The following is a 24,433-nucleotide window of genomic DNA, read 5'->3' as shown; positions in this document are numbered from 1 at the left end:
CTCTGCACTTGGGCTTCGTGTGTGTGTATGTGTGTGCGTGTGTGCGCGCGCGAGCGCATGCGTGCATGTGCAGGGTTCACTCCCACAGCAACCATTCTGTGGTTGTGCCTACCACCCTGCGTCAGAATTCCAAAGGTGCATGCAAGCTCAAAAAGATTTGGGACCTCTGCCTTACTACATGTTAAATTGCAATTTAGAGATAAATTCAACAATTGGATAATTATATACTTTTACCACCAAGAAATACACACTGTAAGATTGTATACCACATCCAGAAAAAAATTGCATTCAACCTTTATCGCTGATACATTGCAAATTTACTGAAAACCACAACATTAATAATTTAGATCAGAATTCAAAATGCTACTGGAGGTGGGTGTTTTGTTTTTTCTTTAAACACCAATGCTCCAGGTAGAATCACAAACTGCTTCTGAAATGCAATTCAAACCATTTGCCATGCAACATGGGGACAGGGCTGCTCTTTGAGAAGCACAGAAATTATTCTTGGACGCAGGAAACTAGTTCTGTGGTTCCCTGGATCTTAGCCCTCTATTTTAAACAACACCAAGCTGGTCCAAGTACACCCAGATTTACTCCTACTAGCATATTAAATATGATGAAATATTTTATATACCTACCTACATTGCTCATCCATTCCATCTGCATCACGACTGATGTCATCGCTCATATAATATTTGAAGCAAGTCTATGAAGAAAACAAGTTTTTTCTTTCAGAAACATTTAATTGCATTGTCAGATGATAAAAATGCAATGTATTAAACACTGCTACTCAGCTCAAACTCTCATGAATAACCATGGGAAGACAGAAGATACCAAAGCTTCTCTCTCTGCTACTGGTTCCGTTTCCATGAACCAGTGAACAATTAACAAAAAGATACCATCTCCAATACAAGATATTATTTTCTATTTATAAAAACAAGTTAAGAACCTGACCAAAGACTGGTCAAGCCATGCCCTCACTTTCATCACAGCAGCTTCAGTGCAATGAAGGAACAGAAAAATGGATAAATATTACAAATCTCCAGTATTGTAACATGTTGGGAGCAAGGGGGTGCACACACAGTAGAGAAACAGTTAAAATCCTTACTGTGAAGTTATCAAATATATGTGTTTGTAAATAGTTCTATATAAAAAGGTAATGTTTCATATTAAAGAACCATAAGAATCATGAAGTGATTTCATTTCTGGAAGGGAAGTAAAGGTACAAGGCATATAGGCCTCTAAGTGGCCTGCAAGCAGTGGAGCTGATCCATTGTTAGTTGCCAAGGAAACTGATTCCTCTCTGAGGTTCTGAGTGACTGACTCTCATATTCATACGAGACAGAAGAATTCAAAATAGATCAGTTTCAGTTTGACTGGTCAGTCAATTTATAGTTTAACCACTTTCACTGGTGTTTAGCTTAGAGCCAATGAAATGAGGGACACAGTGAAATTTAATTGGCTGAAGGGGTCTGGCAGGAGAGAATGAATGGTCAGACTCAGCCTGATCAGAGAGTCAGACGACGTATGTGAACAGCAGACGACAGAGGAAGAGCTTGTGATGTGGCAGAGGAAACAAGAGGAAGACAGAGACGGGAGCAGCAGATACGGTCTTTCAGTTGCAGCACCTTGGTATACTAGCTTCAGCATCTCCACTGAATGGTCCTGAGCAAGAAGAAATCACTTGCTTCATATGTGTGTCAGTGTCTTCAAAATACAGAACAAGCCAAAAAGAATCTAACCAGAAGGAAAACTTGAGAACAATGCAAGCAAGCCTCTGATGCTGGCTAGGGGTGAAGAAGAGAAAAAAGGAAACTGGCTATTTATGTTGAGGGGGGAGAACTAGCATAGAGATTGCCACCTCCTTTAATAAGTAATGCTAAAGAACAAAATATGGTGAATCTGAATAATATTAAACAATGATCACTGAAGTATTTAACAAATCTTTAAAAAATTGTATTATTATTGCTTGGTCTTGCTTTCTGTTTATCCTGGGTATAGTATAATCCAAGCTACCAGGGTATAAGAATGTTGGTTTACCTCAGAGGGCAAATGATGGCAGTGAAAACCAAAGTACTATATTCTCTACAAAATGGTACTGTAGCCAAGGAATGGGTCTCAGAACCTTAAAAATAAACCTCACATTCCACCCACTGACCACAAGGGAAAAAACTGTCCATTACCAGTGGGGTGGCAAAGAGTAGGAAGAGGAAAAACAAGGCATATGTGTGACCTGTGCAGAGAGCTAGCTGCATTCTTGACACAGGTAAGCATGCACAGACCTTCTGACACACATAAAACAGGCACAGACCTCCTTCTGACACACACACTCATGCACAGACCTTGCCTTCACCACCAGTATCCCCACATGCTTTGAAAGCCCACCACTTATAAGACAGGGAGTAGTTATTTTAGTATTTTAACAGCTGATATTATGCCAGCCAACTTACAAGGGCATATTAAAAGATAGGACAAAAACATTTTAAGTAAAATATGGTGTGTATTAATGAACACTACTGCAAGACCTATCATGTGCCTGGTGACTGCTGCTCCTTAGGGGGAGCAAGTTTTGTACAAAAATGAAACTCAGACGGCCGATGTGCATGATATTCTACATATTTAATATTGCTTCATACCTTGCAGATAAGTACCCTTAACCTGGGATGTCTGTAGATTGAATCCTTTTGGAAATGGTTCACCTGCTGTCCACAAGCTGTACAGCTCACAATACCATGCAGCCCTTCCTCTGCAATAAAAAAACAACTGTTATTTTTTTCTATACAAACCTATTTTTCCCTTACAAATTACCTTACATATTCACAAAGGCAATGCATCATTAACATTAACAAAATTATTTTATAAAGGCTAGAGAAAAAGACTCTAACAAGTTCATTTATTTCTACAATAAGGAATTATTTTCTTCCTCCTCATCACATTTCACGCAGGCTACATATTTAGAGAGAGTTCATAACCTGAAGGATCAATAAAAAATACTCCACCACTCACAAATAGCTTAAGCTTCCCAAATAAGAATGTGCTTCACATTAAAATTCCTGAATTGTTAAATATTTATGCTTCAAGACTTCAATACTGTTTATAGTTTTACAGTCTATTTAACAGCCACACTGGAAATTATGCTTACTCAGCTGACGGCTGAATTGTTGCTTAAATAAGCAGAAGGTTTTTTTAAAGATTGTAAGATTTAATTCTCCCCAGATTATGATGCTATGAAGGCTCATCAAGAAGCTGAACGAATGGAAAGAAGCAGAAGGGCCACCAATTTATCCACAGCAAAATCAAAATTAGTTTTCAGAGTCTGAGATCCTGCAACCTAAAGCTGCATCCTATATATGACCAATTATGCAGATAGTGTTTCCCCTTCTGCAGCACACCCCAAATTCCATTCTCTCCTTTCTATGATAAATTACTCATGCAACGCTATGCTTGTGAACCAAACACAGAGCTGCTTTGATGGGGTTTTTGAATATTAGGCAAACAGGACCACAAGCTGTCCAAAAAGGTCAACACAACCCACACTTGATTTCAGAAGGGGAAAAAAAATCTTAAAAATAACAATATTTTAAAAAGAAGCTGAAAGGTCAAGAAGGTCAAACCCCTTTAGGATGCCTGGAAATTAAAAGCCGTAAGAGGCCATAAAATGAGGAAAATGCACAAATGAGGAAAATGAGAGGGAGCACAAGCTCTGAGTAAAAAGAGGTAAGGACCAGTATTTCTAAAAAATTTAAGACATACACAGATTAGAAACTAGTTAAATGACAATGGAAGAAAGTATGCCATAGGATATTACATAGATCGCTACTGGAACCAATCTATTACAAACGTTCCGGAACTGGTGGCAAACAGAGAACTGGCCATCTTACCAGGTGACACCCATACTGTTCAGGAGGGTGAAAGACAAAATGAATTGTGAGGACCTCTCTCCAATAGAGACGGGCACAAAATGGAACACGAACCAAAAACAAACCAAAAAGAACCACGAACTGGCCCGGTTTGTGGTTCGCGAACCAGCAGTTCGTAAAAGCTCCTTTCCACAAACTTCCGAATTGGTATGCTGGTTCATTTGGTTGGTTTGTTTAAAAAAGACATGCCCCTTTCCGTACACCTGCAAAGCGGCATGGAAAGGGGCATTTAAACCCGCGAATCAGCTGCTAGCAGCTGATCATTTAAACAGCAGGGCTTGGCTGACTGGCCAGGAGTTCCCACCACTTCGAGCGGCACGAAAATGGCCATTTAAAGAGTAGGTGAGGCTTGGCTAGCTGGCTAGGCCCCACCTGCAGTTTAAATCACCATTTCCCCACAGCTTGGAGCAGCGGGGAAATGGCCATTTGAACTGCAGGTGGGGTTGGCTGGCTGGCCAAGAACTCCTGGCCAGCCAGCCAAGCCCTGCTGTTTAAAAGATCAGCTGCTTGTCCGGGATCTCCCCGATACACAGCTGATCTGCATATTTAAATGCCCCTTTGCACGGAAAGGGGCATTTAAACCCCAGGAACTACGAACCGGTTTGCGAACTTGCCCCAGTTGGGGGAAGTTCGTGAAAACGCACGAACCACGAGGTTCTTTTTTTCGCGGTTCGTGCCCACCCCTACTCTCCGACTATGCAGGCTGGGGTAAAAACACTTATGTTTTAAATATATGCTGGTGGGTTCTGAACTGGACACGGCTGACCAGAAAAGCTGACTGAATGCACAGCATTACTGAAAAAAGCAAATCCTAGATATTGTTAGAAAAAGAATTGATAACAGGATAGCCAGTGTTATAATGGCCTTGCCTACATCTATAATGCAACACATTTGGAATACTGTGCACAGTTCTGAACATGGTAGGACAAAAAGAATCTTGTAGCACTCAACAAAGATACAGAAAGGAAGAACCAGAATAATCAAGGAGTTGGAGCGCCTTCCCTATGAGAAAAAGCTGAAGAGGGTTTTTTTTTAAGCCCAAAGGGAAACTAGACGGTTAAAGGGGAACATGATAGAAGTTTATAAAATTAGTAGAAGATGGAGTAAATAATTAGAGAATATTCCCCCTCTCCAATATACTAGAACTCATAGGGATCTAATTAAGTGATGGCAGTGCAATCAGAAAAGCCAAAAAAGAATATACTTTTACTCAAAGAGAGATATGCATTAGGAGTCTGTATGAGTTTCCTGCTTCAGGTTTACACAAAGTGGGAAAACAATCTGGAATAACTTGAATCCCAAAGCAGCAAGCCAGTAAGCTGGAGCAACAATGGGGGGGGGGTTAAAGTTTAAACCCCTTTCATTGCTCCAGCTGACTAGCGGAGTCGCCAGGCAGCTGGAGCAAGGGTGCAAACTTTAAAACGTCCACTCATGCTTCAGCTGACTGATGGACTCCGCCAGTCAGCTGGAGCAAGGGCGTAAATGTAAAGTGTCCTCTGCGCTGCTTGCAAGCAGCATGGGGGGACACTTTAAAGCTTAAAGTGGGGACGCCATTTAGGGTGCATATCCACCCTGTGTTGTGCCAGCTATACTGGCTCCCGGTTGAGTACCGGATCCAGTTCAAGGTACTGGTCTTAGTATTTAAAGACCTCCATGGACTGGGACCTGCATACCTACGGGACTGCCTCTCCCTTTATGTCCTCCACAGGGCCTTGCGCTCTGCGGATAAGCAGTTTCTGGTGGTCCCCAGCTCAAGGGATATTCGGCTGGCTTCAAATAGGACCAAGGCTTTTTCTGCCCTGGACCTGGCCTGGTGGAACACTCTCCCAATGGAGATTCGGGCCCTGCGGGACTTTTTACAGTTCCGCAGGGCCTGCAAGACGGATATGTTCCACTGGGCCTTTGACTATGGGCCAGCTTTTTGTCCTCCTCCTGACCACCACACCCTTCTTCTGCAGCCGCCCTTGAGTTACATCATGGTGGTGTCAGGACTTATGATGATTTTGCAGTAGCCCATCTGTCTGATGGCGCCTGAGTGTTAATGTGTTAATAAGTTTTTTTATTATATTTTGACAGTGTATTTGTTGGAAGCCGCCCTGAGCCCGCTTGTAGGAAGGGCAGAGTACAAGTTGAATAAAATAAATAAATAAATAAATAAATAAATAAAATTCCTCGCCCTTGCTTCAGCTGACTGGTGGAGCCCCCACCAGTCAGCTGGAGCAAATGCATGAGGTTTAAACATGCCCGAAGCTTTCCAAAGCGACCCGAATCACTTCAGAAAGCTTTGATTCGGGATTCCCGAATTGGGCCTGCAATACTGGGCCCGGTTTGGAAATCCCGAATCTTTACAAATTGGGTCCAATTCAGGTGCTTATCCCAGACCAGAAACCCAAATAGCACACCCCTGATTGGCATGTGGAAATTGCTACAGTGGTAAAATGATGGTCACTAGCTTAGTTAGCTTTGAAAGATGAGACAAGTTCATGGAGAACAGGTTTGTCGATAGTTACCAATCACAATGACTATATGGAATCTCTATGTCCAGAGGCAGCAACTGTCTAAAAATCAGTACTGGAGGGAAAACAACAAAAGGGAAAGGTGCTGGCTTCTGGGGGCATCTGGTCAGTGCAAAACAGAACACTGGACTACATAGACATTGTCTGCTCCAGCACAGGTGTACTTACATTGGGAGGTGGGAAGTGGTATGAACTGAAAAACCTTCTAGACCGTTTCAGACATACATACATACGACTACTTCAAGCTTTCACTGCTGATATAAGAATAGCCCTGAGAGAATAGTTCATGTTATTTAGAATTCTATTTCAAACAGTAGCAAGGCAGATGCCTCTGAAAATTTCACTCTCTCATCAAAGAAACAGCCTTCCCCAACTGACATTTCTAAATATGGCATTCTTTTTGGCTATCATAGCTATTAACTGCCAATATACACAGGCCCCATAAATCTGTCCAATCCTGTTTTAAAGTAGTGAATTCCATAACTATGATTTGAGTCAAGTAGTGCATTCTTCTGTCCGTCCTGAACCCACTGCCCATTTTCTAACTGAAAGTCATATAATGCAAGGTAGAGGGGGAAAAAATCTCTTCATATGCCTTGCTGCTGAAATGCTGGTGCAACAATAAAGTAATAACATGAACAAAGCAAAAAACATAATCATATTCTAGGAATTACAGGTAATGTATACTTTTGAAAAATAAAATAGCTATGATGGAACAGTTTAAGCATATCATAAAACGTGATGCATGTTGCATTTACCTCCACGTTTTTTGGGAATTTCAGGTTTCATTCTAGAAGTATTTCTGTTTCTAAATTCAGGTCCTTTAAAGTCATCTTTGTCTTCATTAAGCACTGGCTCTGGCTGTACTACTACGGTACCTAAAAAGATGATAGTTAAAAATAACGCATAAAAAGGCAGAAACCCAGTACAAAAATCTAGCAATAGATGGAGAAGAGTACCAAGAGAAAGGCCACAGATTCAGCACGACTTTCATATGTGTTAATGCAGAAGTGGTCAGTGAATAGTATTAAGGACTTCTGTATTGTTCAGACAGAAGTCTGGAAGCATACAGATTAATTATAAAGTTGATACCATCACAGATCTAGGGTACTTCAAGCACACTGCATATAAAAGTAGTGGGAGGATAGGTCCCCCTTCTCCCAAGGGTATTTCTTCAATATTTCTCACAGAAAAAAAAATAGAATTTGAGGGGAAACCAGAAAAAAATTCCTATGAAACACTTCCCTTTTAGAACGCTAGAAATACTTTCTATGAGAAAAAGGGATAGAGTGGAGAATAGACCTGCAATCCACTAAAACTTAAAGAAGAAAAAGGGGAAATGGTTATAAATAATCTATTCTTAAAAGATAAACTTTAATGAAAAGATAAACTTTAATGAACAGACAGCAATACCTTAAAACAAAAATATAATAAAATACTTGTTAGAGTATGTTGTATGGTTTTTTTGTGACAATGGACCACAGATGAAGACATTGTTGAAATGTGATTGGCCGTTTATTTTATCTGAACACAAGAAGCATTTTATGTATTTTATGGAGTTTGAGGTATTGCTGTTTATTAAAGTTTATATATCATTGCACTTTTCTCAATCTTAAAAAAACACTTTTATGAGAAGTTTTACTTTCTCAAAATATTTTGAGATCTGCATAGTATGTGGGGAGATTTACGTAAACCTATCCAAACATTTTTATGACTTTCTTCTTCCAAAGATCTGTCGAATACATGGCTCCCCTGCATAACAACCCTTTAAAGTAGGTCAGGCTGACAGAGTGCCAAGAATCTCCCATCCTAGTCCAACCATTTAATCCATGCCCCCCCCCGCAATCTTGCTAGCTGCTATGAGGAATTTGGGGGGCAGACCTCATTTCCCCAGTCCCTTCCTATCTCTTGCTTTTCCTCTTTACCTCTGCCTGGTAGCACCTGCACCATCTTTCCTTCTCTCTTTCCCTCCCACCCTACCTACCTTTTTCTTTCAGCTATTATGTCATTGGCGGGGGGGGGCGCTATGTTCCATCAAATCACTTCCAATTTATGGCGACCCTATGAATTAACAATCTCCAAGATGTCCTATCATTAACACCCTTGCACAGCTCTTGCAAGCTGGAGGATGTGCCTTCCTTTATTGAGTCAAGCCATCTCATTTTGTGTCTTTCTGCTGTGTGATGCAACAGGCCTTTATTCCATCTAAGGGTTAATGAGAATATTAACCGCTCAGTTTGCACCTGGTCTAGGCATTCTTATTCCTTGTTATCTCTCTCAAGGTCATACATTTCAGAGAACTGCTCTAACTGATTTAACAGTTAGGAGGAGGAAGAAAGGAGTAATGATATGTAGCTTCTTTAAAGTTCCCAAAAGAAGTTCCTATTGGTTATCTTTAGTCATCTGGTAAAGCAGGCCAAATTTTATCATTGATCATGGGTCAATCTATCACCACCAACACCCCCAATACACTCACCCACTCACACTCCTTGCTCTCTACTATGCCAGTCCATGTGCCTATGCTAGAACTCAAGTACATGCTGTGCACTCAGGACTGAAGTACCACCTAAGCTCCAGGTACTGAAAGTGTTATTTATACAGCTAGCTTTGTTTCTTTTGTTGCTATTTGATCTGCTAAGACTGTACTCGAATTTTAACAATATAATTTTTTTGTTATTCAATAAAGATTTCTGTATTTTTAAAGCAGAGCAGTGCTGTTTATTTGTGATGAGGACCACCCTGAAATTCAGGCAAGGTTTTCTGGTGTTTGTAATAGGTTCTGAGGGAAGTTGTTCAGGGCCGGGAACAACATTCCTACATGGGAGCTTAGGCCCCTGATAAGCATTGCCCCCTTCCATCTTTCCTAGCATTACTGTCTTTTCCAGTGACTCGTCTTCTCATGATGTGGCCAAAGTACTATATCCTCTGTTTTATCACTTTAGTTTCTAGGGAAAATTCAGGCTTGATCTGATTGAGAACCCAATTATTTATATTTTGGCCTTCCACGGTATCCATAAAACTCTCCTCCAGCACTACATTTCAAAGGAATCAACTTTCTTCCTGTCCACTTTCATTTGTCCAACTTTCACATTCATACATAATGAATAGCATAGTATGAATTAGCTTGACCTTATACCCCATTGACACATCCTTCTTTAAAGACCTTTTCTAGTTCCTTCATGGCTGCCCTTCCAAGTCTCAATCTCCTTCTGATTTCTTGGTTGCCATCTCCCTTTTGATTAATGGTTGGGCCAAGGAATAGAAAATCTTGAACAATTTCAATTTCTTCATTGTTAATCTTAAAATTGTATAGTTCTTCCATAGTCATTACTTTTGTGTTCTTGATGTTCAGCTGTAATCCTACTTTGGTACTTTCTCCATTAAACTTCATCAGTAGTCGTTTCAAGTCTTCACTATTTTCTGCCAGTAACGTGGTATCATCTCTATATCTCGAATTGTTAATGTTCCTTCTATCAATTTTCACTCCAGCTTCTTCTAAATCAAATCCAGCTTTCCTTATGGTATAGTCTGCATGTATATTGAACAGATAAAGAAATAATATGTATCCTTGTCTGATTCCTTTGCCAAATGGAAACCATTCTGTTTCCCCATATTCTGTCCTAACAGTAGCATCTGACGTGCAGACTGTGCACCAACATAATCAGATATTGTGGCACACCCATTTCTTTTAACATTGCACGTAACTTTTCATGATCCACAGTCAAAAGCTTTGCTATAAAATCCAGGCTGATTTTCTTTCTTCTTTTTTCTTTTTTTTTATATTTTCCAGGCTGATTTTCATCTGAAATTCTCTGGCATGCTCCATTAACTATCATCAATTTGCAATACAATCTCAAGTGCCTCTTCCTTTTCTGAATCCAGCTCGAACATTTGGTACTTCTTTTTCCATATATGTTGAGTCTTTGTTGTAGGAATTTTAAACATCACTTTCCTTCTATGGGAAATTAATGTGATGCTGCAATCTTTGGCATCTCCTTTTTTGAAATTGGAATGTAGATTGAGCATTTCCAGACTGTGGCTCATTGTTTTGTTTGGCATATTTGTTGACAAATTCCTGTTAAGACTCAGTTTCTGTAGCTTGAGATTTAAATTTGTCAGCATACAGAATTACTGGCATATAAGAAGTAATAATAATTTTAAGCTATTATTTTCTTATATGCTTATATGCCAAAAATTCTGTGTATCTATGATACATTTTATGTTCTTAAAGCAGCAAAATGTTCAGATATAACAATAAAAAAGAGGCTGGTTCAATAGTGATTTTAAAATCTGGTTGACTATAATTGGCAAGAGACTTAATAAGATTATTACCAAGTAGGACTTCCTGTTTGGGATCCATGGAGGTCTAACACAGCTCTGGGAGCAGAGCTGACCGGGCTGCCGTTTTCACTGACCGGCGGGGGTAAACAGGCCCGCGGTCCCCTGTTCTCAGGCGGATAACAGGCTTTGAACGCTCAAGTACCTCAGGGCGCGTCGATCTCGGGCGAGGGGGGGTTCTGTGCAACGGACTCTCCCCCGTCCCTTGAGGTCCCACCCTAAGACAGGTCGGCTTATATCTCTGCGGCAGTTCTGGGGCCAGTGACGGCTGGCATAAGATCTACATGCCCAAGCATCAACAGGAGGAAAGAAGGTGAAAGAGAAACCTGAGTTTGAAGCAGTGATTACAACCCAGAAAGACGTTTGAAAAGGTAAAGATCACTATCTCTTGAAACGGGACGAATTACTTAAAGCAAAGAAGCATTAAAGGGGACTTTTAAACTGCAACAGTTTGATTAAAAGTAGAGGAAGACTCGGCAAGAAACAGATTAGTAAAAGGACTAAGCTAAAAGAAGTAATTAGAGAAATCGGAGGATTGTTGTTCATACCTGTGGTTGTGAGGAGATAACAGACTGGGAGAAAGCTTCTACCATCGCGAGAGCTGCTGTGAGGAGACGGGAAACAGGAAGTACATAATTGTGATAGAGCTGCTGGAGAGAGACGGCCCTAAGGCAGACAGGAAGAGGGCAATCGCCATCTTTGAAGAGGGAAGGGCACGGGCTTCAGCAGAAGAGGAAGTATGCCATATTGGATTACAAAAATATAGAAAAACCATAGTGAAAAGACGCCCGGCATTTTGGATCTTGTAAGTGCTTCTTTTTTTTCCTTTTGAAACCGGGACATTTGAATTAAATTAAATTAAAGGGACACTTAGCCAAGCGCCACGGAGTTAAGGAAACGAGCAGATTCGTGGGAGCGAGGCAAGTCAAGCCCCACGATGTCGAAAAAAGAGTGGCAGACGGCTATGGAAAATTTAGACAAAAGATTTTCGGAAATGTTAAAGGTCCAGCAGCAGCTGGTGAAAGAGATCAAAGAAGTTAAAGAGACAGTTAAAAGTGAATTGGCAGAAATGAAAAAGGGAATGGAAGTAACAGCAAAAAGTTAACGTGGTGGAGAAGGCGATGGAGAATCTCTCAGACACGCAACGGACAGATATGAAGACGATGAGGGGCAGAATGGCTATTGCGGAGAGCAAGTATATGGAAAAGGAGCTAAGGTTTCGCGGTTTGCCGGAGATGGAGGGAAAGACAGCTCAAGAGCAAGTTGCTGAAGTGTTAGCTGGATACCTGGGGAAGGAAGAAGAAGAAATCGTGGCTATCCTAGACGTGGTGTATCGTATAAACTCAAGATTTGCGACCCAGAGGAAGTTACCAAGAGACGTGATTGTGCAATTTACAACCAGAAATATGAAAGAAATGATTGTGAGCAAGCAATTCCAAGACCCATTGGAGGTTGATGGCAAGACGGTGATTATTATGAAGGAGTTACCCAGATCGGTGTTGCTTGATCGGAAAAAATATAAAGCCTTAGTCCAAATTTTGAAGGACATGAAAATAAGGTATAGATGGGAATTACCGGAAGGACTGGCATTTGAGTTTGGAGGAGTGAAAAAGTGCATCAGATCTGAATTTGAAATGGAAAAGTTTATGAGGGACAATGAAAAGGACTTACCAGCAACAAGGCTATGAATATGGAATGTAAGGTTATATCTTGGAATGTAAATGGGCTTAATTCACCCAATAAGAGAAAAAGTACTTTTCACTGGCTATTAAAAGAGAAATGTGATATTGTTTGTTTACAAGAGACTCATATTAGAAAACAGGATGTAAAATATCTAAAACTGAGCAAATTGGGCACTCATTTTGCAGCAGCCACAAAAAAGAAAAAAAGGGGAGTGGTCCTGTATATTAGAGAGGAGCTGCAGCCAAAGTTAGTGTTTAAGGACCCAGAAGCCAGATTTTTAGCGGTGGAATGTACATGGAATTCAAAGAAAGTGCTGGTGATTGGAATCTATGCACCTAATGGAGCAAAAGAAAGCTTCTTTGAGGATTTGAGGAAGCAATTAGATGAACTTTCTTACGACCAGATAATTCTTGCAGGAGACTTCAATGGAGTTACAAATTTGGAGCAGGATAAGAAATCAGCAACTGCACAAAAGAAAAGAGGACTACTACCAAAAACTTTTTTTGCATTAATGCAGCAGGAAACTTTGGAAGATGTATGGAGAATACAGAATCCCAAGAGCAGACAATTCACATTTTTTTCCGCAAGACACTCTACTTTATCACGAATTGACATGATCTGGGCCTCAAAGGACTTAGTGTTATGGACTAAAGAGGTGGAAATAATGCCTATGGTAGGCTCAGATCACAATTCAATTATGTGGAAGTTTGGGAAAAGAACTAAGAGGAAAGGATGGAGAATAAATTAGGACTTGTTGCAAGAGGGAGAAAACTTGGAGACGTTGAGAAGGGAAACTAAGTTCTTCATACAATACAACATGAATCGAGAAGTACCAACCAACAAGGTATGGGATACCTATAAGGCAGTAATTAGAGGCATACTAATGGACTTAAACGGAAGAGCCAGGAAAAAACAAGAGGAGAAGAGACAGGAGATTACAGAGAAAATAAAAGCCAAAGAAATACTATTAAAGAAAAGACCAGGGAAGAAGAAAATTTACCAAGACATTAAAATTTCACAAGAACAGTTGACAGCAATGAATAATAAAGAACTGGAATGGAATCTGAAGAGAATGAATCAAAAGTCGTTTGAAGGAGCAAATAAACCTGGGAAATATTTGGCATGGCAATTGAAGAAGAGAAAGGAGAAGAAGACAATAAATAAAATATGTGAGGATAATAAAGTATATCTGGAACAGACTGCTATTAGTAGAGCCTTTTACAAATTTTACGCTAAATTGTATAATAAAAAAGAGGTGAATAAAGATTCAATAGCGACATATCTGGGGAAAATGAGGCTCCCAGTGATCTCGGAAGATTGGAGAAATAAATTGAATAGTGAAGTGACAGAGGAAGAGATAAGGAAGGCAATACAGTCAACAAATCTGGGTAAGGCGCCAGGGCCTGATGGACTCACAGCTAAATTTTACAAGGTAATGGTTAATGAACTGGTGTCATTCCTAAAAGAAGTGATCAATGGTGTTATGAGAGACCAAAGAATTCCAGATACTTGGAGTGAAGCTAACATATCATTGATCCCTAAAGAAGGACAGGACTTGACTAACATCAAAAATTACAGACCTATTTCCTTACTTAACAATGACTATAAGATCTTTGCGAAGATCTTAGCGGAAAGAGTAAAGGGATGGCTATCCGAAGTTATTGGGGAAGAACAAGCTGGTTTTTTACCAAATAGACAAATTAGAGACAATTTAAGGACAGTTATAAATGCTATTGAATATTATGATAGGCGTTGTGATAAGGAGGTTGGGTTCTTCTTTGTGGACGCTGAAAAAGCTTTTGACAATTTGAACTGGGATTTTATGTTCGCCACTATGGAACAGCTACAGTTGGGAGAAAGATTTATCAGAGCAGTAAAAGAAATCTACAGAGACCAGAGTGCAGCAATTGTGGTGAATGACGAGGTGACTAGGAAATTGACTATAGGTAAAGGTACAAGACAAGGTTGCCCGTTGTCTCCACTGTTGTTTATAATGGTTTTGGAAATTTTGATGATACAGATCCAAGAAGATAATGCAATCCGTGGAATAAAGATAAAAGACTTTTCCTATAAGGTCAGAGCATTTGCAGATGATATAATGTTAATTGTGGAAGATCCAATTGAAAACATGCCAAGGGTAATAGAAAAAATCACAGAATTTGGAGATTTGGCAGGTTTTTTTGTAAATAAAAAGAAGTCAAAGATACTGTGTAAAAATATGATTAAACAAAAACAACAGCAACTTATGGAAATAACAGACTGTGAAGTAACAAATAAGGTGAAATACTTGGGAATTGAACTGACTGCAAAGAATATAGATCTATTCAAGAATAACGATGAGAAATTGTGGACTCAAATAGAGCGAGACTTGATTAAATGGAATAGATTGAATTTGTCATGGTTGGGAAGAATTGCAGCAGTCAAGATGAATGTGCTGCCAAGAGTGATGTTTTTGTTACAGACAATACCAGTTATTCGGGACTCCAAGCAGTTTGAGAAATGGCAGAGAAAGATATCGGACTTTGTTTGGGCAGGCAAAAAGCCTCGAGTGAAAATGAAAGTGTTACAGGATGCGAAAGAGAGAGGCGGAATGGAACTGCCCAACCTAAGACTTTACTATGAGGCAATCTGCTTGGTTTGGCTGAAGGACTGGATGATGCTTAAAAATCGCAAATTGCTGGCCTTAGAGGGATATAAAAAAATATTTGGATGGCATGCATATTTATGGTATGATAAAGTAAAAGCGGACTCTATGTTTTTACACCATTACATTCGGAGAAGCCTCTTCACAATATGGAAAAAGTACAGAGATTACCTACAAGAAGGAATTCCCTCCTGGGTGGTTCCTTCTGAAGTGATAGATCCGAGAACTGTTGATAATGAACAACAGTGTTTAACGTATAAGGAGATAACACAAATAGAATTTTCTAAATTAAGAATAAAGACGCAAGAAGAGTTGTCTCCAAACTATGACTGGTTTCAATATAGACAGCTCAGAGACCTTTATAAATCGGATTGTGCCAAGGGAGGGATAAGAATGGAGAACTCGGACTTGGAGGAAGTAATTTTACAAGAAGACAAAAAGGAAATTTCAAAGGTCTATAAAGTGTTGTTAAAATGGTATACTGAAGAAGAGGTAGTTAAGGTGCAAATGGTGAAGTGGGCTATAAATTTTAATAAAGAAATAACAATGGAGGCGTGGGAATACTTGTGGAAAAATACTTTGAAGATTACGACATGCACTAACATTAAAGAGAATGTCTATAAAATGATCTATCGTTGGTACCTGACACCAAAGAAAATTGCGCTAGGGAATGTGAACACGTCTAATAAATGCTGGAAATGTAAAAAGCATGAAGGATCTTTGTATCATATGTGGTGGACTTGTGAGGTAGTCAGGCAGTACTGGGGGGAAATAATAAGAGTAATAAGTGAGATTTTACAGTTTCAAGTTAATAAGAACCCAGAACTCCTGCTACTGAACTTGGGAATGGAAGATATTCCAGCACAACATAGGACATTGCTTTTTTACATGACAGCAGCGGCTAGACTTTTGTATGCGCAAAAGTGGAAAGTACAATAAGTGCCAACTATCGAGGACTGGATTTACAAATTGCTGTACATGGCGGAGATGGATAAACTGACAAGAAAACTAAGAGACCTTGATCCAGGACAGTTTAACACAGATTGGGAGAAGCTGAAACAATATTTGGTGAAAAAATGGGAGGTGGGAGGAGAACTGTGGCAGTTTGAAAATTATTGAAGAAAAACAAAAGAAGAGAGAAGTGACTATACCGGGGGGAGGAGAGTTAAAGAAGAATTACTAAGCAATTATTCTATTTGATTATTCTATACAGTATTGAGTAATAGTTATTATGTGATATATAAGAATAGAAATTAATTAATTAATTATGTTGCTGGCAGATAGGGGTGTAATTGAGAATTAACAGAATTAAAATTCATGAATACAAGAAGGGAGGGAATGAGAAGTAGCATATAGAATATAGGTTAAATTGATTGACTTATGCTGAATGTATTTTTGGTTATAGCGATATTTAGAAATGTGCAGAACATGGGTCAAATTGATTGACTTATGTTGAATGTATATTGTGTTTATAGTTATATCTAGAAATGTGTAGAATACGAGTCAAATTGATTGACTTTATGTTATAAAGATAAGAGATTTAAGAGGAAGTAAAGAGTAACATACAGAGTATAAGTTAAATTGGTTGACTTATAAATGTATTCATCACTTATGAGTACTCAAGTTATGTATAGGGAGGGATAAATTGTTTGTCCCATATTGATGACATTAGAATGAATAAGTTAGAGTACAGGATATTGAGAATATTACCAGTATTATTACTATTGAATAATATGCCAGGAATATATTAGTTAGTTGATAAGTGAAGGGAAACTGACTTAGCACTGTGTTATAATAGATTAGCTTAGAAGAGTGTGAAAGTATATGTTTAATTGACAAAATAAGTTGAAATGAGTAGGGGAAGAATAGACAAAGGGTTGGAAAACTGTTGGAAGTCAACAAACGGGGGGGGAAAGGGAGGGGGTTAGAACTGGAATATTAGAGTATTTTGATTGTTATAAATGACCAAATATTTCTAATTCCAATAAAAAATTTATAAAAATAATAATAATAATAAGATTATTACCAAGTACAATGATTCAGATCAAAAGAATTTAATTGGTAAACAAAAAGGCATGTCATCTAAAATTAACAGGATGCAGAATGAAGTCAATATTTCTTTATGTTCAAACAGACTTCTGACAGGTTTGAACAGCAATATCTAGCGAGAGTATTATAGGCATTTAATCTTGGTGGTAAATTTAAAAGCAGGACAGCACACATGTGGGGTTTTTTTTTTAAGTATCAAGATTTTTATTTTTCTTTCGGAAGACAGCACTCATGTATGACCACTCCTAAGAATTCTTAATGGTGTTGTCTCTGAAAGTTTTCTTCACAGTGAAAGCGTCAAGGCCATCTACTTTCACCACTTTGCTGGTTTTAGCAACAGATCTCTTTGAGACTGCTATTTGGAATAATAAAAAAAATGCACGTTACTTTTGAAAATCCAAGTATCACAAATATGTTTATATGTGGATGATGTTGTTTTTACTATAATTAAACTAATAAAGTCAGTTGTTAAAAGAACTCTGATTTATCTATTTGTGTCTGTTTCAGGTTACAAGGTGAATCTAACAAAATTGGAATCATTATACTTAATATATCAGTATTACATAGCTAAACACTGTTCCATCCTTTTGAAACATAAACCATGTAAATATCTGTGTAATACAGTTATTTAAGTTCCATTAGTTTTGCTTCTTTTTGCCCAAAATCTTATGACAACTGTAAAAGAGATGAAAAATTGGCTATATTCACGTCTTCCTCAACTTTTGACTTAGGCCAATAAAGAATAATGTCTAGTCATTACACCAGACTGATGTTATGGGAGATGTGTGTCTGATGGCAAGTACAGCAGCCACATTTCTTCATTCTCCCACCTCATCCAACTCGTAACGTTGGTAATACAAAACTGTATCACCCAACTACAAGTTTTCTTGCCCTATTCAATTCCACTGGTAGCTACTTAAGGATGGGAGAAAGGAGAGAATCTTTGCATAGTTTATTTGAGTAGGTTTATTAGTGTCAGGCAGACCTGTGACCTGCCTGCCATATTCAGTGATTTCCTTTACTGTGGGGGATGGGGAGGGGTATTGTAGATCTGCTGTTCTCTTACTATTTTTCCTGTTCCTGATCTGTACTCAGCTATCTTATCTCAAGGTGCTTGGGAACCGGCTGAATGACCTTGGTGCCTGCCTCTCTTCCTCTTCCAGCTTTCCCATGAGAAAGTGTGCGCCAAGACTAATGGGCTTCTGCTTGAAAAAAGGGGGAGGAGAAAGGAGGGTATAATTAGCCCTTTTGGCCCTCCCCTTGTTATGATAATATAGATTACGATCATATGCCAATAATCAATACTGAACAATACTAGGCCTAGCTTCTATACTCTCTAGATGAACTTTTAAACTTTACATGAACTTTCACTGTATTTTTTCTATGTATAAGGTAATTCAACAGGTGTGCTTTCATCCTTTGACAATTAATTAAAATAGTGGACTCTACCGAGATTGATGTTCCTCTATCAGAGATTCAACCAATGGTGATCGCCCAACTTAACTTTTCCTGACACTTGTTAGAGATTTGTAGTTTTGTTGTGAAGTTTAGATTATGACATAATTTTTTAACTAATTGGAAGGCTGTACTATGAAATTATGAATATTCAGTGAAGTGTCAAACCAATCAATATTTGTTTGTGCTATCATGTGAATAGACCCTAAATATTTGCATATGATTAGGTATATAATTGCAATATAATCTAGGTGAGAAACTATTTCTACCTATGTATTTCATAGAAACTTTGAGCAATGTAAACTTAGGATTTATTGAGAAATGTTAGTGAACTTATTTCTTATTGCCTTTCTATGTTCTGTTGTTATAGGATTCATATTAATAGCCATTTATATTTTGATTGCTTGCTTCATTAAAAAACTAGGGTGTATTTTCAATAAAGTGAAATAAACTCTAGATTGGTGTCTGTGTGTTTGATGGGGAGTTGCAAAGCAATATTGAACCCTATATAAATAAATGTACTGATAAACAGCTGGTTCAAAGAACTTATCTGTTTGACAGGTCTAAAGACTAACTGCTTTCAGCTTCCCCGGAGAGAGATCCATCTTTCTCTTGGCAAGTTGAAACTTGGTTTTAGACACGGGAACTGTCCCGTTACACCCTGGTATTCCTGGCACTTACTCTGTACTGTGCTCTAGAATGGTAGAAATCTCTTAATAAAGACCTTTAACTCATCTGGCCTGGTCTAATGAAGAGAAGCAGTCGCAGATTTCCTGGCAGAGCCTGATATTTTGCCAGGAATCCTATACCTCGGGCCCTGGAGAACCTGAGCTATCCCGCTACCTGCATCATGCCGGAATGAGCAGGCAATGGCACTCCAGTGAAACCAGAGACCACCACTAAAGAACTTACGGAGAAGCTGAGGCCAGATGGGTTGAGTGTAGCCAAAGTGATACCTAAAATTGGATCTAGCTTCTTACACTGGCTGAACGCAACGTTCCGGGGATGGGCTCCGCACACAACTACGGCTGAGAGCAAGGAGCATAAAGAGCAACAGGAAGCCCAGCTGTTCCAGCAGAGCCTCGGGGGAGAGGCGACCATCCCTGAGAAACTGGGAGAAGACTGTGATGATGAAGAATCCCCCTTGGAGAAGGGGGGAGGAAAGTGTGAGGATGAGGGGAAGGAGACCCCCGACGCCAGCAGCAGCACTGATATGCAGGAATTACGAGAGGAGAAATGCTGTGATGGAGATCATGGAGGGGTTGCAGGAGCTACTCCAAAATGCCCCACCCCAAGGAGCCCCAGGTAGCCTGCCTCCAGGGTCTCCTAACCAGGTCATGGCCCCCCTGCCTTGGACCTGAGGCCACTATTGGGCAATAGCGGGTTGTTGGCCCCAGAATTCCTGGGTCAGCCCCCTCTGGCCTGGCGGAAGCTTGAAGCACAGTTTGACGGAAATCCCAAAGAGCTAGCCTACTTCTTAGTGCAGGTGGGAGAGTTCCTGCGAGAATGGGGCTACACTTTTCCAAATTACCTCAACCGCGTAAGCTACTTCAGGTCATACCTGGGGGGACTTGGCTGCAAAGTGGTACGTAACCCTGTACGCTGCCCAAGCTCCTGAACTGAGAAGCGTGGAAGCATTTGTGCGTGCACTCAAAGAGCAGTACGAGGACCCTCTAGAGGAGGAGAGGACGAGAACCTGCCTGAAGCATCTGAGGCAAGGCAACCATCCTGTCCGTGAGTATGTGGCCAAGTTGAGAGACTGGACGGAGAGCGGGAAGACTGAATTCTTCAGAGCCAGCCTGAATCCAGATTTGGTAGCCAAAGTGTTGGTGCAGGATGATCCACGGACCCTACTGGGGTGAATCCAACTGGCCTGCAAGATCAAAAACCGGGAGCAGGTAGTGAAGCTTCTCGGGCAGCAGCATCAAGCCGGGCAGCGGAGGAGTCCTGGAGATATACGACCACAAGAGAAGGGAAGAGGACAGAGCAGCCCTCCCCTTCCCAGTGAGAAGGATCGGAGGATAAGGCAAGGGCTGTGCCTGAAATGTGGTGAAGTGGGTCACTTTGCTACCCAATGTTCCCCAGTGGAGTGAGCCCCTGCCGAGCCAGGGCAGCAGCCAAAGAGACGGTTGGAGTCATGGCCAAGGCCTAAAGTCCGTCTGAGTTTGAAGGAGGTGGCAGCAACAGCCGCCAAGACACAGGAAGAGACAGAGGCATCCAGCAGAGGGTCGTCGTTGGTCGGAGAGGGAGAGCTAGGACCACCAGCGGGAAATGACAGAGACCTGCTGAACAAGGCACCAGCCAGCAAGTAACAGAGGATTCGGTGCCACAGAAGGTGAGGCCAAAGGGAGCTTTATTCTTCATTGTCGTCACCCTGCTGAATCCCTGGCAGGGTACCAACATCCAAGTAAGAGCCTTAAGTGATTCTGGGTGCAGTAGAGACTTAATTGCCCCTGAATTAGTAACCGGGCTGGGATTGAGCATAGCAAAACTACCTAAATCCATTTTATTTGAACAGATGGATGGAACAGTAATGAAAGGAACACCCCCAGATACGAGACAGAGTCGACCCCAGTGGGGATGGGAGGACACTGGGAAGAAAGGAATTTTATAGTCAGCTGCTATAAAACAGGGTTAACATACCTGTAACTTATGTTCATCAAGTTCTTCTGTGCTGACACACATGGGACTGCGCAGGTGCAGGCCAGCCGCCGGAAGATTTTTCATCGCTTTCCTCAGCTCCGAAGGGACCGTTGGGCGCACGCCTCAGCGACCGTTTCCCGCCCAAACGGTCACGTGTCCCAACAGCGACCAACGGCCCCTTCCCTCAGTTCAGCCTTGCCGCCGCTATCCCATACAGAAATTTAATTCTCCTTTGCAATAATTACCAATTGAAGAAACTTTTTTTTTTTGGTAATAGGAGTTCACAGCAGGGCAGGAGGGAGGGATGTGTGTCAGCACAGAAGAACTCGATGAACATAAGTTACAAGTATGTTAACCCTGTTTTCATCTTCGTTCTTCTGTGCCTCCACACATGGGAGAGTACCAAGCTTCACACAATAAGGAAGGTGGGGTGAAATCCAACTCAATTTTATTATGTACCAAAAACATTAGCACAAGATAAATAACTTGTTCAAAAAACATCAAAGTTGTTCAATAAACTATATACGTATATACAAATACAGAGTTTCATTCTCCATCATTGGAGCAAAGCCTTCAAGTGTATTGTTATGAAAACAAGGAGTGAAGGCCTTGGCCACAGCAGGCCTTGGCCACAGCAACATCTTGTCCTGCATTAACATCCATAGCATAATGCCTGACAAACGTGTCAGCAGACGACCACGTAGCCACTTTGCAGATGTTAACAAGCGGCACACCCCTGATAAGCGCTGACGAAGCGGCCTGAGAGCGTGTGGAGTGAGCACTGACCCCCAGTGAACAATCCACCCTGGCCAGACCATAGGCCTTAGTAATGGCCGACACTATCCATCGGGACAGTGTTTGGGACGATGCGTTGTGACCCTTGTCCTTACTTCCAAAGCAGACAAAAAGATGGGGACTGCTATGGAAGTCCTTTGTCCTGTCCAAATAAAAGGCTAAGGCCCTTCTCAAATCTAAAGTGTGCAGGGCCTTTTCCCCTTTTGTCGATGCATTCGGAAAGAACACAGGTAGCGTGATCTCCTGCAACAGGTGGAAGGTGGACACCACTTTGGGTAGAAACTTGAGGCATGGTCGCAGGACCCCCCTATTCTTATGGAAAAGAAGAAATGGGGGGTCAGCCCTAAGTGCTGCCAATTCGCTAACTCTCCTAGCAGATGTTACAGCCACCAGAAACGCTACCTTGTAGGACATTAAGTCCAAAGGGCATGTAGCTAACGGTTCAAAGGGAGACAGCATCAACCTAGACAGTACTAGGGAGAGAGACCATTGAGGCACTGGTGGTGACACAAGAAGATAGAGATTAAACATCCCCTTTAGAAACTGACGAGACATATAGTGTGAGAACACCGTACAACCGTCAACCTGCTCGTGAAATGCAGAAATAGCCGCAAGGTGTACCTTTAGGGAGGTAACCCTAAGCCTTTGGTCTTTCAAATGACAGAAATAGTCAAAGACGAACCCTAAGGGACTACTAATAGGCACTACATTCCTTGAAGCTGCCCAAACCTCAAACCTAAGCCACTTAGCTTTGTAAGCCTGTCTAGTGGAGAGTTTCCTTGCATTTAGCATGACTTTCTCCACTTGCTCAGAATAAGTTACAGGTGGGGTAGGATCCGCCAGACAGACAGGTGCAACTTCTTGGGCTCATGGTGGAACAAGCTCCCATTCAGCAGAAGATCCTGCTGGGGAGGTAGACTCACATACGTCCGATTGGACATCTGCAACAGTTTGGGGAACCACACTTGTCTCGGCCAGAAGGGTGCTACCAGAATGCAATCTGCATTGTCATTCTCTATTTTGCACAACACCCTTGGTATTAGCGGGAATGGTGGAAACATAGAGCGCAACCTGTGGGTCCACGTAAATTGGAAGGCATCCCCAATAGAGAGGGGGTCGCTCCCCACCCTTGAACAAAATATTCGGGCATTGGTGTTTGATGACGTTGCAAACACATCTATGCTCGGTTGGCCGCACATTTGGAAGATCGGCCCAATGTACTTTGCGTTTAGTTTCCACTCGTGGTCCAACATGTGCACCCTGCTCAGGGCATTTGCCCGAGCATTGTCTGATCCCGCTACGTATATAGCCCGAAGCATCACACCATTCTGGATCGCCCATTGCCAAATGAGCGTGGCCTCCCTGCAGAGAATCATAGATGCTGTGCCCCCTTGCTGGTTTAGGTAATACACAGCAGTCGTGTTGTCCGTCTGCACCAACACCTGACCTTTTTGTAGAAGTGCTGCAAGGGACACAAGTGCAAAACGAATATCTCTTAGTTCAAGAACGTTAATATGCAGGTTTCTTTCCCTTTCTGACCATACATCCTGTACACACACAGCACCACAATAGGCACCCCATCCCTGCAGGGACGCATCAGTGGTCACTGTAACCCCAGGATGCAGATAGCCAAACAGGGTCCCCTTAAACAAGTTGTCATCTGACAGCCACCAGTCAAGGGAGGATAGAATGACCCTAGGTATGGATAACTTGAGAGACGGAGGGTGGCGTATAGTATCGTACCTCCGCACAAACCAATTTTGAAGCGGACGCATACGCAGTCTCGCAAAGGGTACTACTGAGGTAGCAGCTGCCATATGACCCAGTAAGCATTGTATCATGCGCACAGATTGGAAACAATTTCTCTTGAACATGGAAACCAATCTCTTAAGAAACCTAACTCTTTCCTGTGGAAGTAGTGCTTTACCCTCAACTGAGTTTAATACTGCACCAATGTAAGAGACCTTACGGCTGGGTACGAGTTTTGACTTATCCAAATTTACCAGCAGACCCAAACGTTTGCATGTGCTCAGTACTAACTCTACAGAGTGCAAAAGCCCAGCCTCAGAGTCTGCCACGATGAGCCAATCATCGAGGTAAGGAAAAATGGCACAGCCTTTCTCTCGAAGGAAAGACACCACAGGAGCCACACACTTGGTAAATACCCGTGGCGCCGTGGATAGGCCGAAGGGAAGCACCCTATAACGGAACACCCTTCGCTTGTAAACGAAGCCCAGAAACTTTCTGTGCTCCTCTAATATTCCAACATGGAAATAGGCGTCCTTCAAGTCAAGGACAGCAAACCAATCCCTTTTCTTTAGCAAGGAAATTACAGCAGACAGTGTGACCATCTTAAACTTTGTCACTTTTAGAAAAGCATTAAGACCCCT

The 24,433-nt window shown here is 41.2% G+C and overlaps 1 protein-coding gene across 2 annotated transcripts in view; it reads right to left on the bottom strand.

Moving 5' to 3' along the window:
* ATRX (ATRX chromatin remodeler) overlaps positions 1-24,433 on the bottom strand; it is a 183,272-nt gene that overhangs the window by 120,638 nt on the left and 38,201 nt on the right. The window contains exons 6-8 of one of the 2 annotated variants that reach the window (XM_054995798.1): positions 7,195-7,314; positions 2,637-2,746; positions 639-706 (exon numbers count right to left, since the gene is read on the bottom strand). In XM_054995798.1, the coding sequence (XP_054851773.1) occupies positions 639-706; positions 2,637-2,746; positions 7,195-7,314 (298 nt within the window). The remainder of the gene's footprint in view (positions 1-638; positions 707-2,636; positions 2,747-7,194; positions 7,315-24,433) is intronic. The other variant, XM_054995799.1, reaches the window with a different exon arrangement.

Source organism: Eublepharis macularius, chromosome 13 (genome assembly GCF_028583425.1).
Source record: "Eublepharis macularius isolate TG4126 chromosome 13, MPM_Emac_v1.0, whole genome shotgun sequence".
Taxonomy (NCBI): Eukaryota; Metazoa; Chordata; class Lepidosauria; order Squamata; family Eublepharidae; genus Eublepharis; species Eublepharis macularius.
The sequence above is the reverse complement of the archived record's forward strand: the minus strand, read 5'-3'. Positions and strand labels throughout refer to the sequence as shown.